Source organism: Argentina anserina, chromosome 3 (assembly GCF_933775445.1).
Source record: "Argentina anserina chromosome 3, drPotAnse1.1, whole genome shotgun sequence".
NCBI classification, from domain to species: domain Eukaryota; kingdom Viridiplantae; phylum Streptophyta; class Magnoliopsida; order Rosales; family Rosaceae; genus Argentina; species Argentina anserina.
In genome coordinates, this window is record NC_065874.1 from 31404665 (window position 1) to 31423978 (window position 19314).

Here is a 19314-nt window from a genome sequence, read left to right on the forward strand (position 1 = left end):
GGTAGCTTACTGGCAAAGCTTCAGTTGGGTTGTTCACTTCATTGATTTGACTTCATTCACTTTACTTAAGATTAAAGATAGAGGCCGTGCGGGCAGTGAAGGCTCGTTTAGTAGACAGCAAAGCAAGCTACGGCTTTGACGAGCAGCAAGCACCTACGAGACGGATTGCGTATTCTACAGGTTCTAGACCGGGACCTATAAGAGCGGAGGCTTTTTCGAAAAGGCTTAAGAATCAGCAGCAGGATTTTCATACTAGGGGAACACCCTATTATAGAAGGGTTGTTAGTAATCGTAATACTAAGGATCCGTATAGAGATTTTTTTAATGCTATTCGAGGATGGGTAAAGTTCAGTCTTTGGTTGTTTTCCAAATCCCTTCGCCACTACCGTAGCTAGCGGAAATAGCTTAATGGGCCAAGGCTGAGGTCTGTCTGTACAAACGATCTAGGCCTGTATTCTCTCGGTTGATTTCCCTTCCTTTAGCTACTCAGATGTTTCAGTTCGCTAAGGATCATTTCATGTTGGTAAACCAACCTTACCCGTCTTCTCCATGCATAATCGAGGAGGGGCAATTGATGAGTGGTACTGATCCTTTGTTTGACACCTATTACAATGGTGGCCAGTCTGGTGGATGGATATCAGTTGTTGGGCACATAGAGACTTGGGCGTGAATGAGACTTCCAGATTCCAGATAACCATCATCTATCTATCCATTCCTCGAAAGCCTCAACCAAGGACATGCCTACCTCTCTTTCTTCAGTATTGACTACCCTCTGAATAATTCTACATTGAAGTCGCGGTAATTAAAACCTCACATAGTGCCACACCACGTCAATTCCTGGCGTTAAAACCAGAATTGGGCATTCCATATCTCCCCCTAACGATGAGAAGTGTGTCTCATCAAAGTAACTGTATGCTAATATCGCAGGATAGATATCCACGGTTGTAGATTGGAAATAACGGACAAGTGTTGGTGATTCATAAATCATAACCAACCAAAAATACTTAAGCGTTTAAAGTAGACCTATTGAGATTACTACAATAGAGGCACATAAACAACTTAACCAAATAAACGTTAGTGAAAAGAATGTTGGGATCATATACAGTAACCATCTGGTACACACTAAACGCTTGGTGAGTTGTGGGCCTGAAACGAATAAGTTTCGCTGCATGCAACATCATTACATATCCCCAAGCAAAGACCGGTAAGTTAGTACATATAACCAAGTCCGAGCTCTGCTGGATCATACTGTGAATGAACATGATGAATTAGATGTTCAATGACGATCCAGTAGACATGTAAAACAAAATCATCAAAAGTCTTGGAGGTGAACTCTCCAACGGTATCCAATCGAAAAGAGTTGAAAGGATGGAAAGGTGGTGTACCCTTAGTTTGATGAACTTAGCTAACAAATGCAGCGTTCCTTATGAAAAGTAAAGTGACGTGTGACCAACGCGTCGTTGCATCAACCAATACTATAAAATACTTAGAAGGTCCACATTATTGGTTGAATAAGTCCACAAATGACATCTTAATCGTTAATGAGATTGTTCCGAAACTTAGTTGAAAGATTGTTGAAACATAATTAGATTGTCAAACCAGCACATGAAATGAGGACTATTTGATCTGGAAAGAGAGAAGAAGAAGAGAAAAAAATGCTTAAAGTAAAAAACAAAAAAAATAATTAAATGTACAAAAATGCCCTTGAAATATTTTGACGGCGAACAACCACCGTTATAGAGCTAACGGAACTAGCCACTGATGTTGGGTTGTGTTTGAAATGTCGGACACCGTTCTGATATTTTTAGAACGTGAGACACTAAAGTACATATTTAGTGAAACGTCATATACTGTTTGCATAATTTTTCCTAACAACTAACCTAAGATCTTTAGATAAAAACAAATATCATCTTGTTGTAGACCTCTGAATTAAGTTACAATTGAAAAGTTACAATGATTACATATGTTTGTAACTTTGTATTAGTTTGATTTGGTTATAAATATTCGAGTTTGCGATTCTAATCTCTTCTATGTTCAAAACTTTGGATATCAAATTGAATTATCAAATTTTTTGAGAATTTTGTTAAAGTTTGGACTTTTGTAAGTTACAAGTGGATGGGTTTTGCAGCTGGTTTGCACCAAAATACGATCCGACCCGAAACAGAGAAGACAAAAGGAGTTAATTTCCAGTGCTCGAGCAGCTGCGCACTGCCTGCTGGTTCCGCGCTGTCTTTGCCCCAGAAGGCCAGAACAATCTCAAACGGTCAAACCAAACCAAATTAAACAACATAACTCCGAACAATCTCCCACCAATATTCTCACTCATTTATTCCTCTCCTGCTCTAATACCCCTTCTCAATAATCCCAAAAAATGCAACCACTTACCCTCTCCCTACTAATCTTCCTGTTGGCCACAATGGTCTACGGCTCCGTAGCCGTGGGCGTGAACTGGGGTACAACGGCCTCGCACCCATTGCCGCCGGCCAAGGTCGTCAGGCTCTTGAAATCCAACAACATTACCAGAGTGAAGCTCTTCGACGCAGACCCACTTGTGCTCGAAGCGCTTTCTGGGTCCAATCTGGGCGTCACTGTTGGGATTCCTAATGGGTTGCTTAGGAGCTTGAACTCGTCCAGAAAGGCTGCGCAGAGTTGGGTCCATGACAATGTCACTCGCTATGTTTCTGGTGGTGGGAGCCGCGTTAACATCGAGTATGATCGCTTTTTCCTTACGGGGTTTGTGTTTAGATTTGGATAATGTGCATTTAGATTTTGTGGAGTGTGATCGACTATTACAAGTAGTCAGTGATTCTGATTCAGTGCGTTTGTGCATGTGTTACTGTGATTTTTTTTTTTTGAGAAACTGTTACTGTGATTGTTGGAGTAGTACTGAGGGTCATTATTTTCTTGTTGCTTTCAATTGCTATGATTGAAGTGAGATGGTAGATTTGTGCAGAAGTTATTAGGTTACATAAGACGGAGAATTTAGTTTGTTTTTCAAAGTTGCGAGCTTTAAATGCAAAATACGCAGCTAACTAGCGATGATGATGCTTAGAACTATGGTAGTTTTCTTGGTTTCATGAATTGTCTTTGATATCATATGATCTGCATAGAGCATTTAGAGGTGATTATTTGAGTGTTTTTATGCAAGAAGCGTGAAAATGCTACGTGCTGGTATTCATGTTTCAATGCTAGCAGTAGCTGGTGGCTTGAGGATTGAACTTTTAGTTTCACAGTTGCTTGATTTCTAGGAATGTGAACGCATATATGCTTCTTTTTTAAGAAAAGAAGACGCTTTCTAAGAAATGAGAAACAAAGTACTATTTTTTGTGTCATAAATTATAAAGTGGAGCATGTTGCCTCCTTCACCGCATCATTGTCTTAGCGCAAGGTTGTTGCTGACAGGAAAAATATTAAATAGAAACTGCATTCACTGGACTAGGACTGGTCTATTTTCCTGAGAAAGGCATTAGGACTGGTCTATCATTTAGAGTGTCACAATATGGTAGATCCCGAGTATGAGTCCTTTTTAGGCTAGTCAGCAACACAAGAAGAATTAGAAAATGAATGTTTGTAGCAGGAGTTTCATTGTTCATTGGACTCATTAAATGACTGTATACTAGTATTTTGTTAATTTAATCCAAATGCAAGGCACGTTGCTCTTTCATTAGATTGCTGTTTCCTATATTGGTAGCTAACTCGAAGAAATCCAGGTACATTGCTGTGGGAGATGAGCCATTTCTCCAGAGTTATGGTGATCAATTTCATCCTTTTGTGCTTGGAGCAGCAATCAATATCCAAACAGCTTTGACCCGAGCAAACTTGGATGACAGTGTGAAAGTAGTGGTTCCCTGCAGTTTTGACTCCTTCCTATCAGAGAATGGCCTACCATCGAAAGGACATTTCCGAGCTGATGTCAATAAGACTATGATTCAACTGCTCACTTTTCTCAGCAAGCACAACTCACCATTTTTCGCAAGCATTTCCCCGTACTTAGCTCTCCAACAGAACAATAACATTTCCCTTGACTTTACTCTCTTCAGAGTATACACCAAAGCTCATAACGACAGTCGCAGAATGTACAAAAACAGCTTTGACTTGAACTATGACATATTGGTTAATGCATTGTCAACAGTAGGGTTTCCTAAGATTGGAATTGTTGTGTCACAGATTGGTTGGCCTACAGATGCAGGAGTAAATGCCACCTCGTACGCTGCAGAGACCTTCATGAAAGGCCTGATGAACCGCCTTCGTAGCAAACTGGGGACCCCACTTAGACCTCGAAATCCTCCAATTGAAACATACATTTTTAGCCTCTTGGATGAAGATCAAAGAAGCACAACCATTGGAAATTTTGAGAGACATTGGGGCGTTTTCACTTTTGATGGTCAAGCCAAGTACCGTTTTGATTTTACACGAGGTTCAAACAGCCTCGTGAACGCAGAGGATGTTGAGTACCTTCCTTCGAGGTGGTGTGTGGTGAACAATAATGAGGACTTATCAAACGCCAGTGCTAATGCATTACAGGCATGTTCCCTTGCTGATTGCACCTCACTGTCTCCTGGTGGATCTTGTTTCAATATCAGTTGGCCTGGGAATATCTCGTATGCCTTTAATAGTTACTATCAACACCATAATCAGAGTGCAGCCAGCTGCGACTTTGGTGGCCTTGGTTTGATCACAACTGTTAATCCATCAGTGGATGACTGCAGGTTTTTGGTTCAGCTGAACACATCGCTTTCAGTTACTCTCCATCCGGCCTCTGTTTCCGGGTGGACTACCCTGCTACTGGCAGCCATTTTGTTACTTTTACCACGATTTACCTAGATATACATTCGGAGGAATTTTTTTTGTAGAAAATAGGTATCCAAAGAAATTTGTCTGCAGGTCCCCATGTTGTCTGTGAGTGCTGTTAATGCAACTCCTTGAGAGGTTGAACTTTTTGTTTAAGTTCTTGTTTTATGAAATTTGATGTACAGAAGTAGGGTGTGGTGAATTGAGAAATGATTTGTAGGGTCTTCCACTCAACATATAGTCTCAAGACTCCTGAAAAGATTTTTGGCATTGAACAAAAAAAGATACTGTGCTTTCTTCATTTGGAACTTAAAGCAATTGTGTGTGCCAAATAGGCATAGGATCTTTCAAAGTTTCAATTTAGAGCATGTGTATAGTAAATTGGTGCATATATAAGTTTTTTTTTTAAATGAAAAGTGCATACATAAGTTTTGTGTTTTCTTTCTGAACTGAAATACAATTGAAATTCAAGTATACTTAAGAGTCTTATGATTTTCGTAAACTATACGAATCAAATTCTTATAATTCGTAACCTTTGATTTGTACATTCTCCATTGTAAATTAGAAAAAAAAAATTAGATGAATACAGGAAGTTTATTCAAACGGGTCGGGGGCCCAGAGTAGGAAGCCCATTAAAGAAAGAACACGTGTAAATGTAGTGAAAGTACAAGAATCTCACGACGACTAAAGAGTATATAAATCTCCAAGTTCCTCCGAGGATACATCTCATTCTGAGCAGTTGTTGCCCTAATCGTTCTGTATCTCTCCTTCTCTGAAAACCTAGATCATGGCTGGCATGTATGGTCAGGACGGCGGCAGTGGCGCCGCTCCGCCATATGGATCTAGCGGCGGCGGAGGATACGGAGGCGGAGGAAGTGGTGGTGGTGGAGGAGGTGGAAGCTACGGAGGTAGCGGAGGTTATGGAGGTAAAGGAGGTGACGGCGGTGGTTACGGTGGCGGAGGCCGTGGTGGTCGAGGTGGAGGTGGTTATGGTGGAAGTGGTGGTGGTGGCTATGGTGGCGGGGGCGGCGGCGGTGGTCGAGGTATGTATGAGCAATTTTTTTTTTTTGATTCGATAAGGGTTTCTGTAGTTTTAAACTCAATTAGTTTTGGTTAATTTGAGCTGGTTGTATTTGTTTTAGGTGGAGGATATCAAGTCGGCAGCGGCGGCCGAGGAGGTGGTGGTGGCGGCGGCCGAGGTGGCCGTGGCGGAAGCGGAAGGGATGGTGATTGGCCCTGCCCTAATCCAGGGTAAGTCCTTTTCTTTATGTGTCTTTTTATGGTCTTCTGATATATATTATCTCGATTTTGATATCGTCTTGCATAATTAGAGTAGTTCTAATGTAGATAGATTTTGATTTTGATTGATATTTACTCGGGCATTTGATTTATGATATTGAAACTGGAAATACTTGTATATAGCTGTGGGAATGTGAACTTTGCAAGAAGAACTGAGTGTAACAAGTGTGGTACTCCCTCTCCTGGCGGTGGCGGTGGCGGTGGAGGTGGTTACAATAGAGGTGGAAGTGGTGGGGGCTTTGGTGATAGCCGTGGAGGCAGAGGTGGTAATTATGATGGGGGTCGTAGTGGCAACTATGAAGGAGGTAAAGGTGGTGGATATGATGGAGGCCGTGGGGGTGGTTTTGATAGTAGAGGTGGAGGTGGGAGTAGAGGCGGTTCTTACGGTGGGAACCAAGGAAGAGATGACGGTGGGTACGGTCAGGCTCCTGCACCTGCTCCTCCGTCTTACCCACAGTCATATAATGCTGGTTATGGAACAGAGGCAGTGCCTCCTCCTAGTAGCTATACTGGTGGGCCTGCTTCATATCCCCCATCCTATGGTGGTCCCGCAGGTGGTTATGGTGGTGATGGTCCTGGTGATGCAAGGAGAGGTGGCCGAGGTGGCCCTCCTGCTAAATATGATGGTAGTGGTGGTGGTGGTCGAGGTGGTTATGGAAGTGCTCCTACAGAGGCCCCAGCTAAGGTGAAGCAATGCGACGAGAACTGTAATGATACTTGTGACAATTCTAGAATTTACATATCGAATCTGCCACCGGATGTCACAGTTGATGAACTGCAAGCTCTTTTTGGAGGCATTGGACAAGTAATTCCACTTCTTTTGCATTCTAGGAAGCCTGCAGTTTAAAATCCTTCTGTTTCTATGTAGTATATGCCACTAATTTTTAACTACTTCTTTCTAGCTTCAGCTTGCCATATTGGTTTAGTAATGTTTATGTTGTTTCATCAGCATATAATGCCTTGAAATGGTTAGCTCATCAAAAGTTATTGTTCTAGGTCGGAAGAATTAAGCAGAAACGTGGGTACAAAGATCAGTGGCCATATAACATCAAGATTTACACAGATGAGTCAGGCAAGAACAAAGGTGATGCATGTTTAGCCTATGAGGATCCAAATGCTGCACATTCAGCTGGCAGTTTTTACAATGGTAATGTCTAGCTGTCATTCTTCTTGCAGTAATATGAAGTTTAACAGATGTAGTAATCTGTGTACTCACCATGTGCTATGCTCACAGGTCATGACATTAGAGGCTATAAGATTAGTGTTGCAATGGCAGAGAGGTCGGCACCTAAGGCTTACGACAATGGGTATCTACCTATCAACTGTACATAATTTAATATGAAGTTTAACTGAACTACGTAATTTGTTTATGCATTCGTCCTCCGGCTTGGCCGGTCACAATAGGATTATTATCAGTCAGCTTTGTGATATCTTCTAGTTTTCATTTTATGGCATTATGCTTTCTGATTAATTGCTTGCAGGTTGCCACTTTATATTTTCGGATTATGTCATGTTCATAGCTGACTTGATGTGGCATGTCTGTTTCAACGGAGTGTCTTTTTTTATTTTATTGTTATAGCCAATTTCAATATGTTCCTGAACTGTGTGCTGACTAATTTGTTTGTAATAACAGTGGTGGTAGAGGTGGTTATGGGGGCGGTGACAGGCGCAGGGAGAACTATGGTGGACCTGATAGACATCAGCATGGTGGAAATCGTTCACGTCCCTATTGAGAGAAATTCCAGATCAAGCACATTTTATGTAATGAGAATTGTTTGAGGATTTTTGTATTCGTTTTGGAGGGATCTTAAACTGGAGACTAAGAGGTAGGTTGTTCAATAACCCTGGGCAATACCTCTGTCCTCCTTTAATTTAACTACCCATACCTGGAAGGGTTTAAATTATAGGCGCTTTGGATTGATTAAGTTGTGTGGATGTTTTTTTTAGTGACAAGTGGATAATCTCCAAATTGCTTGCTGCTAAGGTAGGTCTATTTTTTCAGGTGAGTGCTGCTCTTTCATAATCATTAATTTACACTTGTTTGGAGATTATCCATAGTGCACTGGATGTTTGTTTGCATCTGATCATTTCATATATATTGCCCAGATGCGCACGCCTGTGATCATGAATATGATGTTTATGCATGTGCATGATTTGGACTCGATTTTTGGTTGTAATGCATTATCCATATTAGTTACGTTGTACTTGAATAAAAAGGAATGCCATGTTCAATATTATGGATTTCCTATGTGTTTCAATATCTGATATCAAGTAGTGTACTTGTGGGCTGGCAACTCTGTTGGCTATGATCTAGGGGCATTTAGCAGTTGTAGAACATCGACTTAAATCTGGGGAATAAAGTTGTAGGTTATGGTTATTGCACATAAATGGATGGTTTTGTGGATTTTCAGCTCTGCACTAGTAAATCTTCAGTCTTAATTTGGCGATGAAGGGTCATGGCCTTAATGATTGCTCAAGTAAAACTTATTCGGTGGGACTGTAGCCCCATGACTATATGGAGAAGTGATGTTTTATTTTGATCGCCCTCTTCACTGAAACAAAAAGTCAAGTCAGCTTCGCCCTCACTGAAAAAAAAAAGTCCAGTCAGCTTTCGCTAATACAGGGTCATCTGGATGGAAATCTGAAATAAATTCGGAATAGAGTTTGAAGCAAATTGTATGCCGAATGGTTCTCTGTCTCTTGTCTATATAAGACTTTTGTTGAAAGCACTAAATTGAAATTCTTGTCAAAAGTGAAAAAAGCGGTAAATTGGAATTGATACCCTACATGCTGCAGAAATCTCACCTTGTGTTGGAAAGAACTTCGGGGCCAACCAACAATGGACTGTACTTGAATTCTTATTCTCATAGTGTACAAATAATTTAAAATCAAATCGACTTCTTCATTAGTGATCTAAAACCATGAAAGGTGCACGGATCATAGCTTCACTTGCACCCATTTGTGCAATTCTCCCGAGCGTTGATGCAACTGAAATTTGACTCAAGGGCCCCAAATCAAAAACGCTCACACCGAAAATCTTGTGTTTGATTATGGTCGCTCTGCTAGCTTCAATCAGAATTACGGATGGTAAGATGATTACCATATGGAGCTTAAGGAAATCATAGCATTGCCCCTCTCAACTCTTGTATGCTCATCCAAAACTTTTTGGAAATGTTGGATAATTACATCTTGAAGCCATACAACAAAACAAGGCTGTGGTCTGGTTACGGTCGTCTGAATGCCCCATCTCACTATTATCTCTGTACATGCGTTTGTTGAAGGTCTTAGTGTGGCATTTGAGGAGGACCATATTGAGAGGTACCGTCAGCAGTACCGTGACCCTGAAGTACAGATGATATATTGCTTCAAAGTTGACGAACATAAGAACGGATATGATATAATTAGAATACATGGGAAGACACGCATGCAGCAAACAATGCTATATCATGGAGTAGAGAGGATCCATCTAGATTGCACATTTACATGTATATGTGAAATGCAGCTGCAAGTGCAAATGTTTTTGAAAGGTTTTTTCAAATAGCTTAGCACTCTAGTAATTTTGGCCGATAAATCCTAGTAAGAGAGCCAAAGTTTTCCTCATTATCTTATCAACTTTCAAGACCTAACCAGCTCCAATCTCAGTTTTCCAACTTCAGACTATAAAAATCAGCTTCACCAGAAAGCAGTTCATTCTTCCTAGAGTATGGAGATCTTAAGATACCAACTGAGGACCAAGTCATCATAATCAGATCAGAGAATTTTGTTTTCTGACATTCGATTTTTTTATTGGCCAAACATTAGATTAATCAAAATGGATACATTCCAAAAATTGGCTACTCAATCATCTTTGTGACTCCGCTATGTATCTTATTGAGGAGAGCTTTTTACACCCCACCTCCATGTTATCATATGTACTCTGAACTAATACACCACAACTACAGAGATCAATAGCAATCTGGTTATACTCTCACTTTCTCAGACTTAGACCTCAACTTAATGATCCTTAACAGAGATAGGAAAACATCAAGAAGCCAGGGTCATTCACATACCTGATGCATGGCGTGGGAGTCAGGGTACGCATTTCCTCCGTAGAGCACATCAGCATTGCCATAAGCCATAGGGTACCCAGGACCTGCAACAAAACAACAACCCAAAGCCCATCAAAAACTCACAGCATTGGCATTTTTACATCTAGAGAAAGAAGATATCTACATTATCCCCATGAAACACACTCCCTACAACAAGCACCATAACCAATCTCAAACGCAATGCTCAATGAAAAGAACACAATTGAAGGATCAAACAACCACCTGGATTTGCTGCTGCTACAGCAGCCCTGGCTCTCTTCTCTGCATTTGCCAACTCACCGTGAAGCTTTTCGATTTCGACAGCCAACGCCGCCATATAATTCTCCATAGCTTGCCGATGCTCAAGGTTAGTAGCTCTTGTTTTCTTTTCAGTCTCAATTGCAGCCCTACAGATCAAATACATTCAAATTTTCATATCAAAATCTCAGAAATTTCATAATTCTCTCACAAAAAAATTGAAACAGTTTTACCTTCCTTTCCCAATTTCAACCTTCAAGGTCTCAATTTCGTCTCTACTAGCTTCGAATTGCTTCGACTCATCCGACCTAGCCCTCTCAATCTCTCCCTGGATCTTCTTCAACTCCTCCGCCAGCTCCATCCTCGACGTTCTCAGGTCCTCAATGTCGTTCCGGACGATACTCAGCTCGGCGGTCATGTCGTCCAGGCCGCGGAGCTCCGCGTCCAGCTTCAACGACCTGTCGTAGACCTCGCGCACCTCGGCGTTCCTCTCGGATTTGATCTGGCCGGCGACGGCCTTCAGGTTGCGGAGGTCGCTCTGCGCGGCGGTGAGCTCCTGCTTGAGCGCGACGTGCGTGGCGGCGAGGCGTTGGTTGTCTAAGAGGAGGGACTGGATCTCGCGCTGCTGGAGATTGATGCGGTCCTCGAGGGCCGTCGTGTTGACGATTTGAGGGAGGCGGTGGAGGTGCCGGGTCTCTCTTCCGGCCATAATTGATACCTCACTGCTTTGCCGCGACGACGCCGATGACTGAAATTATTTTGTTTAATTCGTTTTCGCCGAGTGTGCCAATAAACACTTTATTTTTATTGTCCAAAAAAATAAATATTTTTACTGCTCAAATTATCTCACTTGTGTTTGAGTTGGTAAAAATTTAGATACGAAACGGTTCACTCGGATTTAAATTTCGCAAACACAAATTTAGAGTTAGATTGCAGTTAATCATCAGTGACTATGTAGCTTTTGATAACCATTAACCAAGGTCCTGAAAGAACTGAGTGATTTCAATTAGAAAAAGGAATTTACTTTTAACACAATTCATAGTGTAATTCATCACAATATGTTTAAATATATCCATGAATTCAATTAAATTATTTAAATTACGCGTATATTTAATTTATACAGTATGTTTTTTTTTTAATTTTAAATGATAATAAAACTCATCTTGAGTGCTCGACTGATTAGAGTTTAGAGTGAAAATTGAGTTTGGATTGGCAAAAGTTGCCCAACCAAGTTACCACCAATAAACCACATATATAAACCCTGGATCACACAAAATAAACCGATAAGGTGAAATCTCATCCTCATCATATTTTCCCGCCAAAATGTTTGAGCCATTTCGTTCACTCGTTCTGAACAGAAGGTCTGATCTTTCACCTTCTTCTCCAATCTCTCATCTCTCTCTCTCTCTCTCTCTCTCTCTCTCTCTCTCTGTATTAAGAAGCTTAAATTTTGCAGATTCGGCGATGAGACTCTTCGCGTTCTGGAATCGATTCTGGTTTCCAAGGACGTCAAATCCTCCATAGAAGTCCGATCTGCCCTGAGACAATTCATGAGATCCGAATCCTTCTCAATTCTCCAAGAAATTTCTCAGAAAACCGTCGCGGAGAAGCTTCTTGTTCTCGAATTTCTCGTTCGCACGTTCGCGCTCGTCGGCGATGTTGAGGTTCGTCTCCTCTCACATCCTCTCAATTTCGTCGATTTCATTGTTTATGATTCATCTGTTTCAGTCAAAAATTGAATTTCCAGGATCGAATTTAATGATTTTGATGTTGATTATGTGGATCTGATTGGGTAATGATTGTAGATCGGTTTGTGATTTTGCAGAATTGCTTAGCTTTGAGATATGAGGCTTTGCTTTTGCGAGATCTGAAGTCAGCTACTCAGCAATGGCTGAAGGTTCCACATCTGGAATGGTTCAACTTTGCTCAGCAGTTACTGGACAATGGTTTCTATTCAATTGCTGCAAAGGTGTGCTTGATTGTCCTCATTACTCTTCGTTTTTCCTTTTATATTTGTTACTAATTGTCGATTTACGCCGGCAGTTTGTATTCCTAGACTAATTGATTGTCACTAACTATAAGAAATTTATAAATAATTGTTTGAATTGCTGATGGAGGAATTTGGAGCAAATGAGCTTGTTGATGATATTTGATTTAAAGATAACTTCATTTGATCTTTCTTATGGCTTGTTTTCGTTGGTGTAATGTAAAGTCTTATTATCTATCAGATGAAGTTGGAGAAGATATTTAAAGTTCTTATTTTCATTTTTGTATTGAATAAGTATGGTTACTTTCTCCATATTTGTATATTGGGCTTCGATCTTGTGATCAGAATATCATGAGACTTTGATGTCTGTGATTTTTCTTCTAAGCTTTTGTGGTGCTGTTACAGGTTTGTGAAAATGCGTTGTCATCCCTTAAGTGGAAGTCTGCTGAACAGCCTACAGCAGATGGAGTTTTCAGTGAGAGGATATCTTCTGAAGACCCAAAAACAGACAAAGTCACTGAAAATGAGCAAGTTATTGAAAAGATAAAGAGGCTCAAGGAGTGTGCCATGGCATCTGCTTCTTCTCACTCAGGTATGTTTAGGTCTGTTAAGATTATATCACGTTTTTGATATACATGCCAAGGTATTGGAGTCAATTTACGGGGTTGAATTGGTAATGCTGAATTGCCTTCCTTGACCACAGTTTAATCTAATCCTGAGTCCTGACATGGGGCTAACGTTTCAGTCCATTATGCCTGTAGCTTAAAATGAGAGGGTTTCTCCTGAAAGAACTTCAAGTTTTCATCTGAGATGAGGTGGTGATAAATTGAAAATTAAGATAGGCAGCATAAGCTGCAGTCCACAGTTAACAGATATTTTAATCAAGTTTTACCTTAAGACATAAGACATCTTAACATTCAACTCATTAGTAAATGATTGTTTGGTCAATTATATCTATAAGAGTCTGTATCAAATGCTAGTGTGCTACTATATCACATGCAAGAATCTTTACTGAGCTCCCTAATATCCAGTAACGTTGTAGGCAAGAGCATGAAACGTATGTCTTCATGCTACTATTAGTAACTGCTACTGTTCAACATTGACTTGTGATTCTTGATCTCAGACATTCCATGGTGTGTTTTTCCTATGTTGTTTGTGTATTAAACTACTCCTTGTGATTCATCTTTGTCAAAGGATTTGTGTTAACATATAATTTGCTGATCTCAGTTCAAACACAAACGGCAGACTACATGAATAAGAGACTAAAACAGAAGAGTATGGTGTGCTCTCCAGTTCTGAAGAAGACAACATGTGTAGCAAGCACTTTGTTCAGAAATGGAATTAAAAAGCGTAATGAACGAAAATTGAATGAAAGCAGAAGCTTATTGGGGTTGAGTTGAGTGGTTGATGGCTCATATCTTAGTCAAATCATGGACATTTGTAACACTCTTGTGCTCTGCTTATGAAGGAAGCTTGAGTTTCATACTCATCAGAGAAAGACTAGTTGTATCTGGTTGTGTGCATAAGTTCTGTACTTCAGAGCTGGATTTTGGATCAACTGTTATAGAATGATCTGGTTGATCCCATATATGTCAATAACAGAAACCGTACCTGTATATTGTTTTGAACTACGGGTATTTTAGCTGGTTGTACTATCACAGATTGAAAAAATATCAGTGGCATTTGATCTTCTATATGAACAGTTTTATAGAACCATTTGTATATCAACTATCAAGTTACTTGATGAAAGAGATAGACACAAAGTTGTGTGTAACTGATACCCTGCAGCCAGGTACCCGTTTTTGCAGTAGGCAGAGGGACACAGATGGCATTCACCTTGCTCATTTCATAGGGTCCAAGGACAAAGAGAAGTTGCTGTCATACTTATCTGTTTTTCTTTTGATTATTCTGCTTATCATATTCTAGTCTGTAACTCTGTATTATCTGTGCGCTTGTATATTTTATGTTAGGCATAGTCCTTTGGGTACTAATTGGAATCTTACATGGAAAATATATTTGCAGGCTGCAGCTAACAGCTATATAGTAACAAAATTATAAGTGTGGCTCTTATATACCACTTTCCTTTACCCCCCAGTATTGTCATGGCATTGGAATTCCAACACCACTCTGTTCAAGCAAATTGAAATTTCAGGTCAGTAGCCATTTGAACTTCCCCACTTCTCAAGCTTCCATTTTCAAACACTGCTTCTAATATTATCCTCCATTTTAGAATTTGGATTCGAAAAATTAAGAAAACCATACATATGATCCATATCTCAAGAATCGAATCTTCCATATCACCAAGCAAGTGTATTCAATGTTTGCTTCGGAAGGTTGCATGTTTTATATTTTCTCTAAGTTGGTGAAAGATGTCTGTTTTTCCTCTACTCTATTCATTTGCTTATAATATGCAGTAGAAACAAAAAAGTTTACATGGATCTCACCGTCTAGAGCGTATAAGTTTTTCTTCTTCCTAGAGCTTAGGGGTTTGAAACTTGAAACTGAAAACTGAAACTTCTATAGATACACGCGTTTTCTGAAGTACTGCACTAAATCATATTCAACTTCTACGGCTCCATTGCCCTTACTACATCTCTTAAGAGTTTATTAAAAACCTTAGACTTGGTTCATAATCAAAGATAGGGAACAAAATGCTGGACTGCTTCTATGTAAACATCAATTTCTTGCCAGTCGATCACAATTTCATCACTTTCTTGTTTTAATGACTGATTTTTCGTCGTTGAATACGTGTCGAAAATTGTGATCGGCTTGTAAACAATAACGATTTAGTTACATGTACTGAGTCGAGCATTCTACAGTAAGATAATACATTATGCAGTTGAATAAACGAGAGAGATACATATGCCATGACAACTAGGGGAAGAGTGCTGTTTTTCTCGGAACAAAAGATTAGAAGCTTGGAATCATGTGGAGAACATTAAATGCAAGAGAGTGAGAAGAGGTCTTAGGGTTCCACACTTCCTAATTGTTTTAGTTTCAATCTCTCTCGAAATGGGTTTCCTGTTTAATAGATTATTAACCCTTTGCTTCATGTCGGATCTCATTAATTGGGTCACATTAATTTCCTGGTGGGAGTCGTATTATCATATATGCTAAACTGTATTAATATAATGTATACATGTGATGAGGGATATATACTTCAAATTGATTGAAATATGTTACAGTACTGGTTGTGACGTGTTAATATTGGATGGTTTGCAGTCATGCAATGTTGTCCATGCATGTATTATTATTCCTTGTTTCCTTTAAGTATTGCTGGAGCTGAAATTTGAAGGTTAGTAGCAGAAAACAGAGGTGTGACTCCTACCCTTTGATTCAAGCACTTCTCTTACTTCATTTGACCTGTTTATTGATTATCTTCATAAATTTTATAGTTAATTAATTGTCTGCATGTGTGATTAAAATAGGGTTGATTACTATACACACCCTCTCCATTTGTCTATCACTACAATTCAATTGGATCTACTAATTTACCCCTTATATTTGGTTTTATAATTGACTCTCATCATAGAAGAGGCGTGTGAATAGTAATTTAGGGTGTGTTAATATCATAACTCTTAAAATATTCTGGTGAAGAATACTTGTAAGATTTTCTTAAAAAATTATTGAAGTATTGCTTTTGGTTCACAGCTATGTTTCGTCTGTGTATGTCTTTGCAGCTAGGAAAAGCTATCCATAGAGCAATAGACTTATTTCTTTGTTTTCCATGTGCACATTTTGTATGACTGGTAGATGATTAAGAAAGTCGAAGTATTAAAACCAAGTAGCACAAGAGGGAAACCAAGTAGAACAAGAGGCAAAACCAAGAGTACCAACTACCAAGGACCTGTATGCATGCAAAGTATACAGGTCTCTTTACAAAATAGTGAAAATACTATACAATCATAATGTCTGTCAAAATGTAAATGTTAAACTTAGATGTTATGCATGAGTGATCCTTAACGTAGAGGTTTTAGGTTTAAGATCCATATACTAGAAGCTATAGATAATCATATACATTCCTAACGTGTCAAATCTTTAGTTTAGAGATGATCCTTAAAATCAAGGTTTAAGGAATTGATATTTAAGAATTGTTGTTGGTCAAGAGACTCAAGACTAACTATAGGACTGCATGAAAATTAGAAACAGAGCCATATATAATTAGTATGCACTTCCTAGATGTATCGAAGTTAAAATTGTAGGAGTTGTTGGGGTGTGTGAGATAGAGTGAGAGATTAATGTCACAAATGTAATGTTTCTCCATGTGAATGGACGCCCAACAAACATTCACGTTGAGTCGACAATTTCTCTCGGTGTCTTGGTCCGGGTTAGGGTTTCACACCACTCTTAATGTGTGCATTACTTTACCCTTAAAACCCTAATCACACTCTCTCTCTCTCCCCCATTAATGGCTTCCACACAAAAATACGCACATTATCTAAGATTTGATATTATTTGTGTACAATTTCATTAATCACCCTATTTTCTTCTTCCCCTACTCGTTTTGCTAACACCAAGACATGAAAATGCAGAAGCAGAATGGAAATAGAAGGGTCAAACCAGAACGTGAAAACCACACAACTGCATGGCTTTGCCAACCTAGTGCTGTTTCATATAGTTTCATACCCTTCACGCGCCTAGGCGGTGGTCAACCAGAGAAGGATCTATTCTGCAATGCTGAATAGGTTAGTGACTAAACTGCCCTCCCTGATCACATTCAAATCCAAGAAATTTGTGGCTAGAATGGAGATTTTCAATATATGAAAACACTTAAGTTGTCTCTTTTGGTATAGCCAGATTCCCAGGCTTTAAGTCTATGAAGTGGATTATAATTGTTAATTACGTTAGTACCATTATTCTATTGGTAAAGCATGTGTAACCATTCTACCCTAGACCACCACCCCTGAATTAATATAAATAAGCAATCTCAGCTCCTCCCCCTTCAACACACACATGCACTAAGCTAGTTTCCTTCTGTTGTAGTTTTCCAGTAGCTCTAGCTAAGTTCCATACTTCTACTTCAAGAGAAAAATTTGGGTTTGTTCTTAGGGTGAAATGGGAGGAAATTCACCATGTGCTTCATGCAAGTTGTTGAGGCGCCGCTGCGCCAAGGACTGCATCTTTGCTCCTTACTTCCCTTCCGATGACCCCCACAAGTTTGCCATTGTTCACAAGGTCTTTGGTGCTAGCAATGTCAGCAAAATGTTGCAGGTTTCTATTTTTCTTTCATTTCCGAAAATTTCTTACATACAAAATATCGTGGCGTATAACCTTCCCTCGCACTGTTACATGACAATCATGTGACCTTTTCTGTAAGACTGAAGTTGTGTAACACTAGTTAGGTTTTCTGTGCATTGTTGCTAATTGTTTTGTGACGTACAGGAGCTTCCACTTCATCAAAGAGGAGATGCTGTGAGCAGCTTGGTGTATGAAGCCAATGCAAGAGTAAGAGACCCCGTCTACGGCTGCGTCGGTGCCATATCTTTCCTGCAGAATCAAGTTTCCAATCTACAAATGCAGCTCGCGGTGGCTCAGGCCGAAATACTCTGCATTCAGATGCAACAGGAGCCAGTTGCAGCGACGTTACCGGCATCACAGATGGTAGATCACCACCAATATCAAGATCACGATCAGAAATCCCTTCTTTTATCCAATAGTCACGACTTCAACAACATTCCACAGTACCTCAGTAGCTTTGGTTCTTCCAGCAATGTAATCCAAGACCCTCTTAAGAGAGAGTCCCTGTGGACTTGAATTAACGTCGTAGTTTCGAATCGATCGTTAGCTTTGTCAATCCATCATCGTTAATTTCAATAGTAGTTTTCCTGTTAATCATCTCTGTGATCGAAGAAGGCATGTGTTTCAATTTTTGTGCGTGTGAGAAAAAGAGAAAGGGCATTGATGATGATGATGAGGATCTGGAATTCTGGGTCAACCCCTGCATGTGGGAGATGGAGTAAAGTAGGGTTTACAAAGCTTCATTTTTCTTAGTATAGACGCCAGCTTCTGAAGTAGCTCTCTCTGACTAGTATCGTTCTTTCATTTTCGTTTACTCGTTTTTGCTCGACATCAGACCCATCTAAACCCCTTGTGAGTAAGACTATGAACAAAAAAAACCATGCAAACAAGTTGTATGCAATATCTCTATCACGATAATCCTGATGTTGTTAACACAAAAGAACAAAAAATTTAAAATTAAGGGAATGATTATAAGGCTATGTTTTACGTACACGTTACACTTAGTAACAAAATTAATCCATATAAACCAACTTCCGGCCAAAACATGTTCGATGTTCTTGCATTAGACCATCAATGTGCGTTTAGATGCTTTAAGACGTTATATGAAGTCATATATAGTTAGTCACCCATTATAGTGTTGTTTCTTGAAATATATATCATCAATTCCGGCAATTCGAGGATGAAAGTTCATATAGCTAGTAGAGACAAATGTGTACGTCCCCCTTAATATAACTAGTGCATATAAGCATATTTATGTTCACATTAATAATCTATAATGTGTTTTGTTCATAATGTTCAACGTACAATCGGTGGAGATCGACTGTGGGATTTATCTAAGAATTATAACGCTGACAAGTGAGATTCTTCATGGGTCGAGTTCAAGATCTCAGCTGACCAGAAAGGAGTGCATGGCAACTCAATCAATAGGCCAAACACCCCTAATAATTAATATTACAGCTAGCTAATATAATCAAGCTTCCATTAAAAAATTTGAAGGCCTCAGCTAGTTAGGGACTTAGGGTCTCACATGAAGGGCTTGACCAAAACGAAATATCCTTTAAATACAAAATAACTAGATCAGACGACCACAATGATCTGTATTTTAATAATGTGCATTTGCAACTGCATATAGTATTAGTATTAGCACAAATTGTCAAGGCAAAACCCTATTAG

The 19314-nt window shown here is 39.6% G+C and overlaps 5 protein-coding genes across 7 annotated transcripts; 4 read left to right on the top strand and 1 right to left on the bottom strand.

Annotated features, from left to right (window-relative positions):
• Positions 1-2236: 2236 nt before the first annotated feature.
• Positions 2237-5014, top strand: LOC126785846 (glucan endo-1,3-beta-glucosidase 9). Its single transcript, XM_050511495.1, has 2 exons — positions 2237-2709; positions 3711-5014. The coding sequence occupies exons 1-2, from the start codon at positions 2372-2374 to the stop codon at positions 4822-4824; spliced, it is 1452 nt and encodes a 483-aa protein (XP_050367452.1). The 5' UTR covers positions 2237-2371; the 3' UTR covers positions 4825-5014.
• A 533-nt stretch (positions 5015-5547) lies between these two features.
• On the top strand, positions 5548-8096 carry LOC126785849 (transcription initiation factor TFIID subunit 15b). 3 transcript variants are annotated; one of them, XR_007671121.1, is made up of 7 exons: positions 5548-5834; positions 5934-6042; positions 6214-6895; positions 7087-7237; positions 7325-7397; positions 7724-7916; positions 8038-8096. XR_007671121.1 is itself a non-coding variant. In XM_050511502.1 (6 exons), the coding sequence occupies exons 1-6, from the start codon at positions 5579-5581 to the stop codon at positions 7821-7823; spliced, it is 1371 nt and encodes a 456-aa protein (XP_050367459.1). In that variant the 5' UTR covers positions 5548-5578; the 3' UTR covers positions 7824-8017. The 3 variants fall into 3 exon arrangements, 2 of the variants coding, with proteins under 2 accessions (XP_050367459.1, XP_050367460.1); XM_050511502.1 differs by lacking the exon at positions 8038-8096 and having other exon boundaries at positions 7724-8017; XM_050511503.1 differs by lacking the exon at positions 8038-8096 and having other exon boundaries at positions 5548-5768; positions 7724-8017.
• Positions 8097-8246: 150 nt separating this feature from the next.
• LOC126785859 (protein FLC EXPRESSOR) lies at positions 8247-11163 on the bottom strand. The gene is made up of 4 exons (XM_050511523.1): positions 10649-11163; positions 10401-10564; positions 10140-10222; positions 8247-9431 (listed from the first exon to the last, which is right to left on the bottom strand). The coding sequence occupies exons 1-4, from the start codon at positions 11122-11124 to the stop codon at positions 9375-9377; spliced, it is 780 nt and encodes a 259-aa protein (XP_050367480.1). The 5' UTR covers positions 11125-11163; the 3' UTR covers positions 8247-9374.
• Positions 11164-11738: 575 nt separating this feature from the next.
• LOC126785862 (protein DOUBLE-STRAND BREAK FORMATION) lies at positions 11739-13920 on the top strand. Its single transcript, XM_050511527.1, has 5 exons — positions 11739-11776; positions 11872-12079; positions 12241-12384; positions 12808-12994; positions 13630-13920. Exons 1-5 carry the CDS (start codon positions 11739-11741, stop codon positions 13800-13802), a joined length of 750 nt encoding a protein of 249 aa, XP_050367484.1. The 3' UTR covers positions 13803-13920.
• A 1728-nt stretch (positions 13921-15648) lies between these two features.
• Positions 15649-18335, top strand: LOC126785863 (LOB domain-containing protein 12). The gene is made up of 4 exons (XM_050511528.1): positions 15649-15717; positions 16935-17087; positions 17452-17613; positions 17785-18335. Exons 3-4 carry the CDS (start codon positions 17458-17460, stop codon positions 18154-18156), a joined length of 528 nt encoding a protein of 175 aa, XP_050367485.1. The 5' UTR covers positions 15649-15717; positions 16935-17087; positions 17452-17457; the 3' UTR covers positions 18157-18335.
• The last annotated feature ends 979 nt before the right edge of the window (positions 18336-19314 follow it).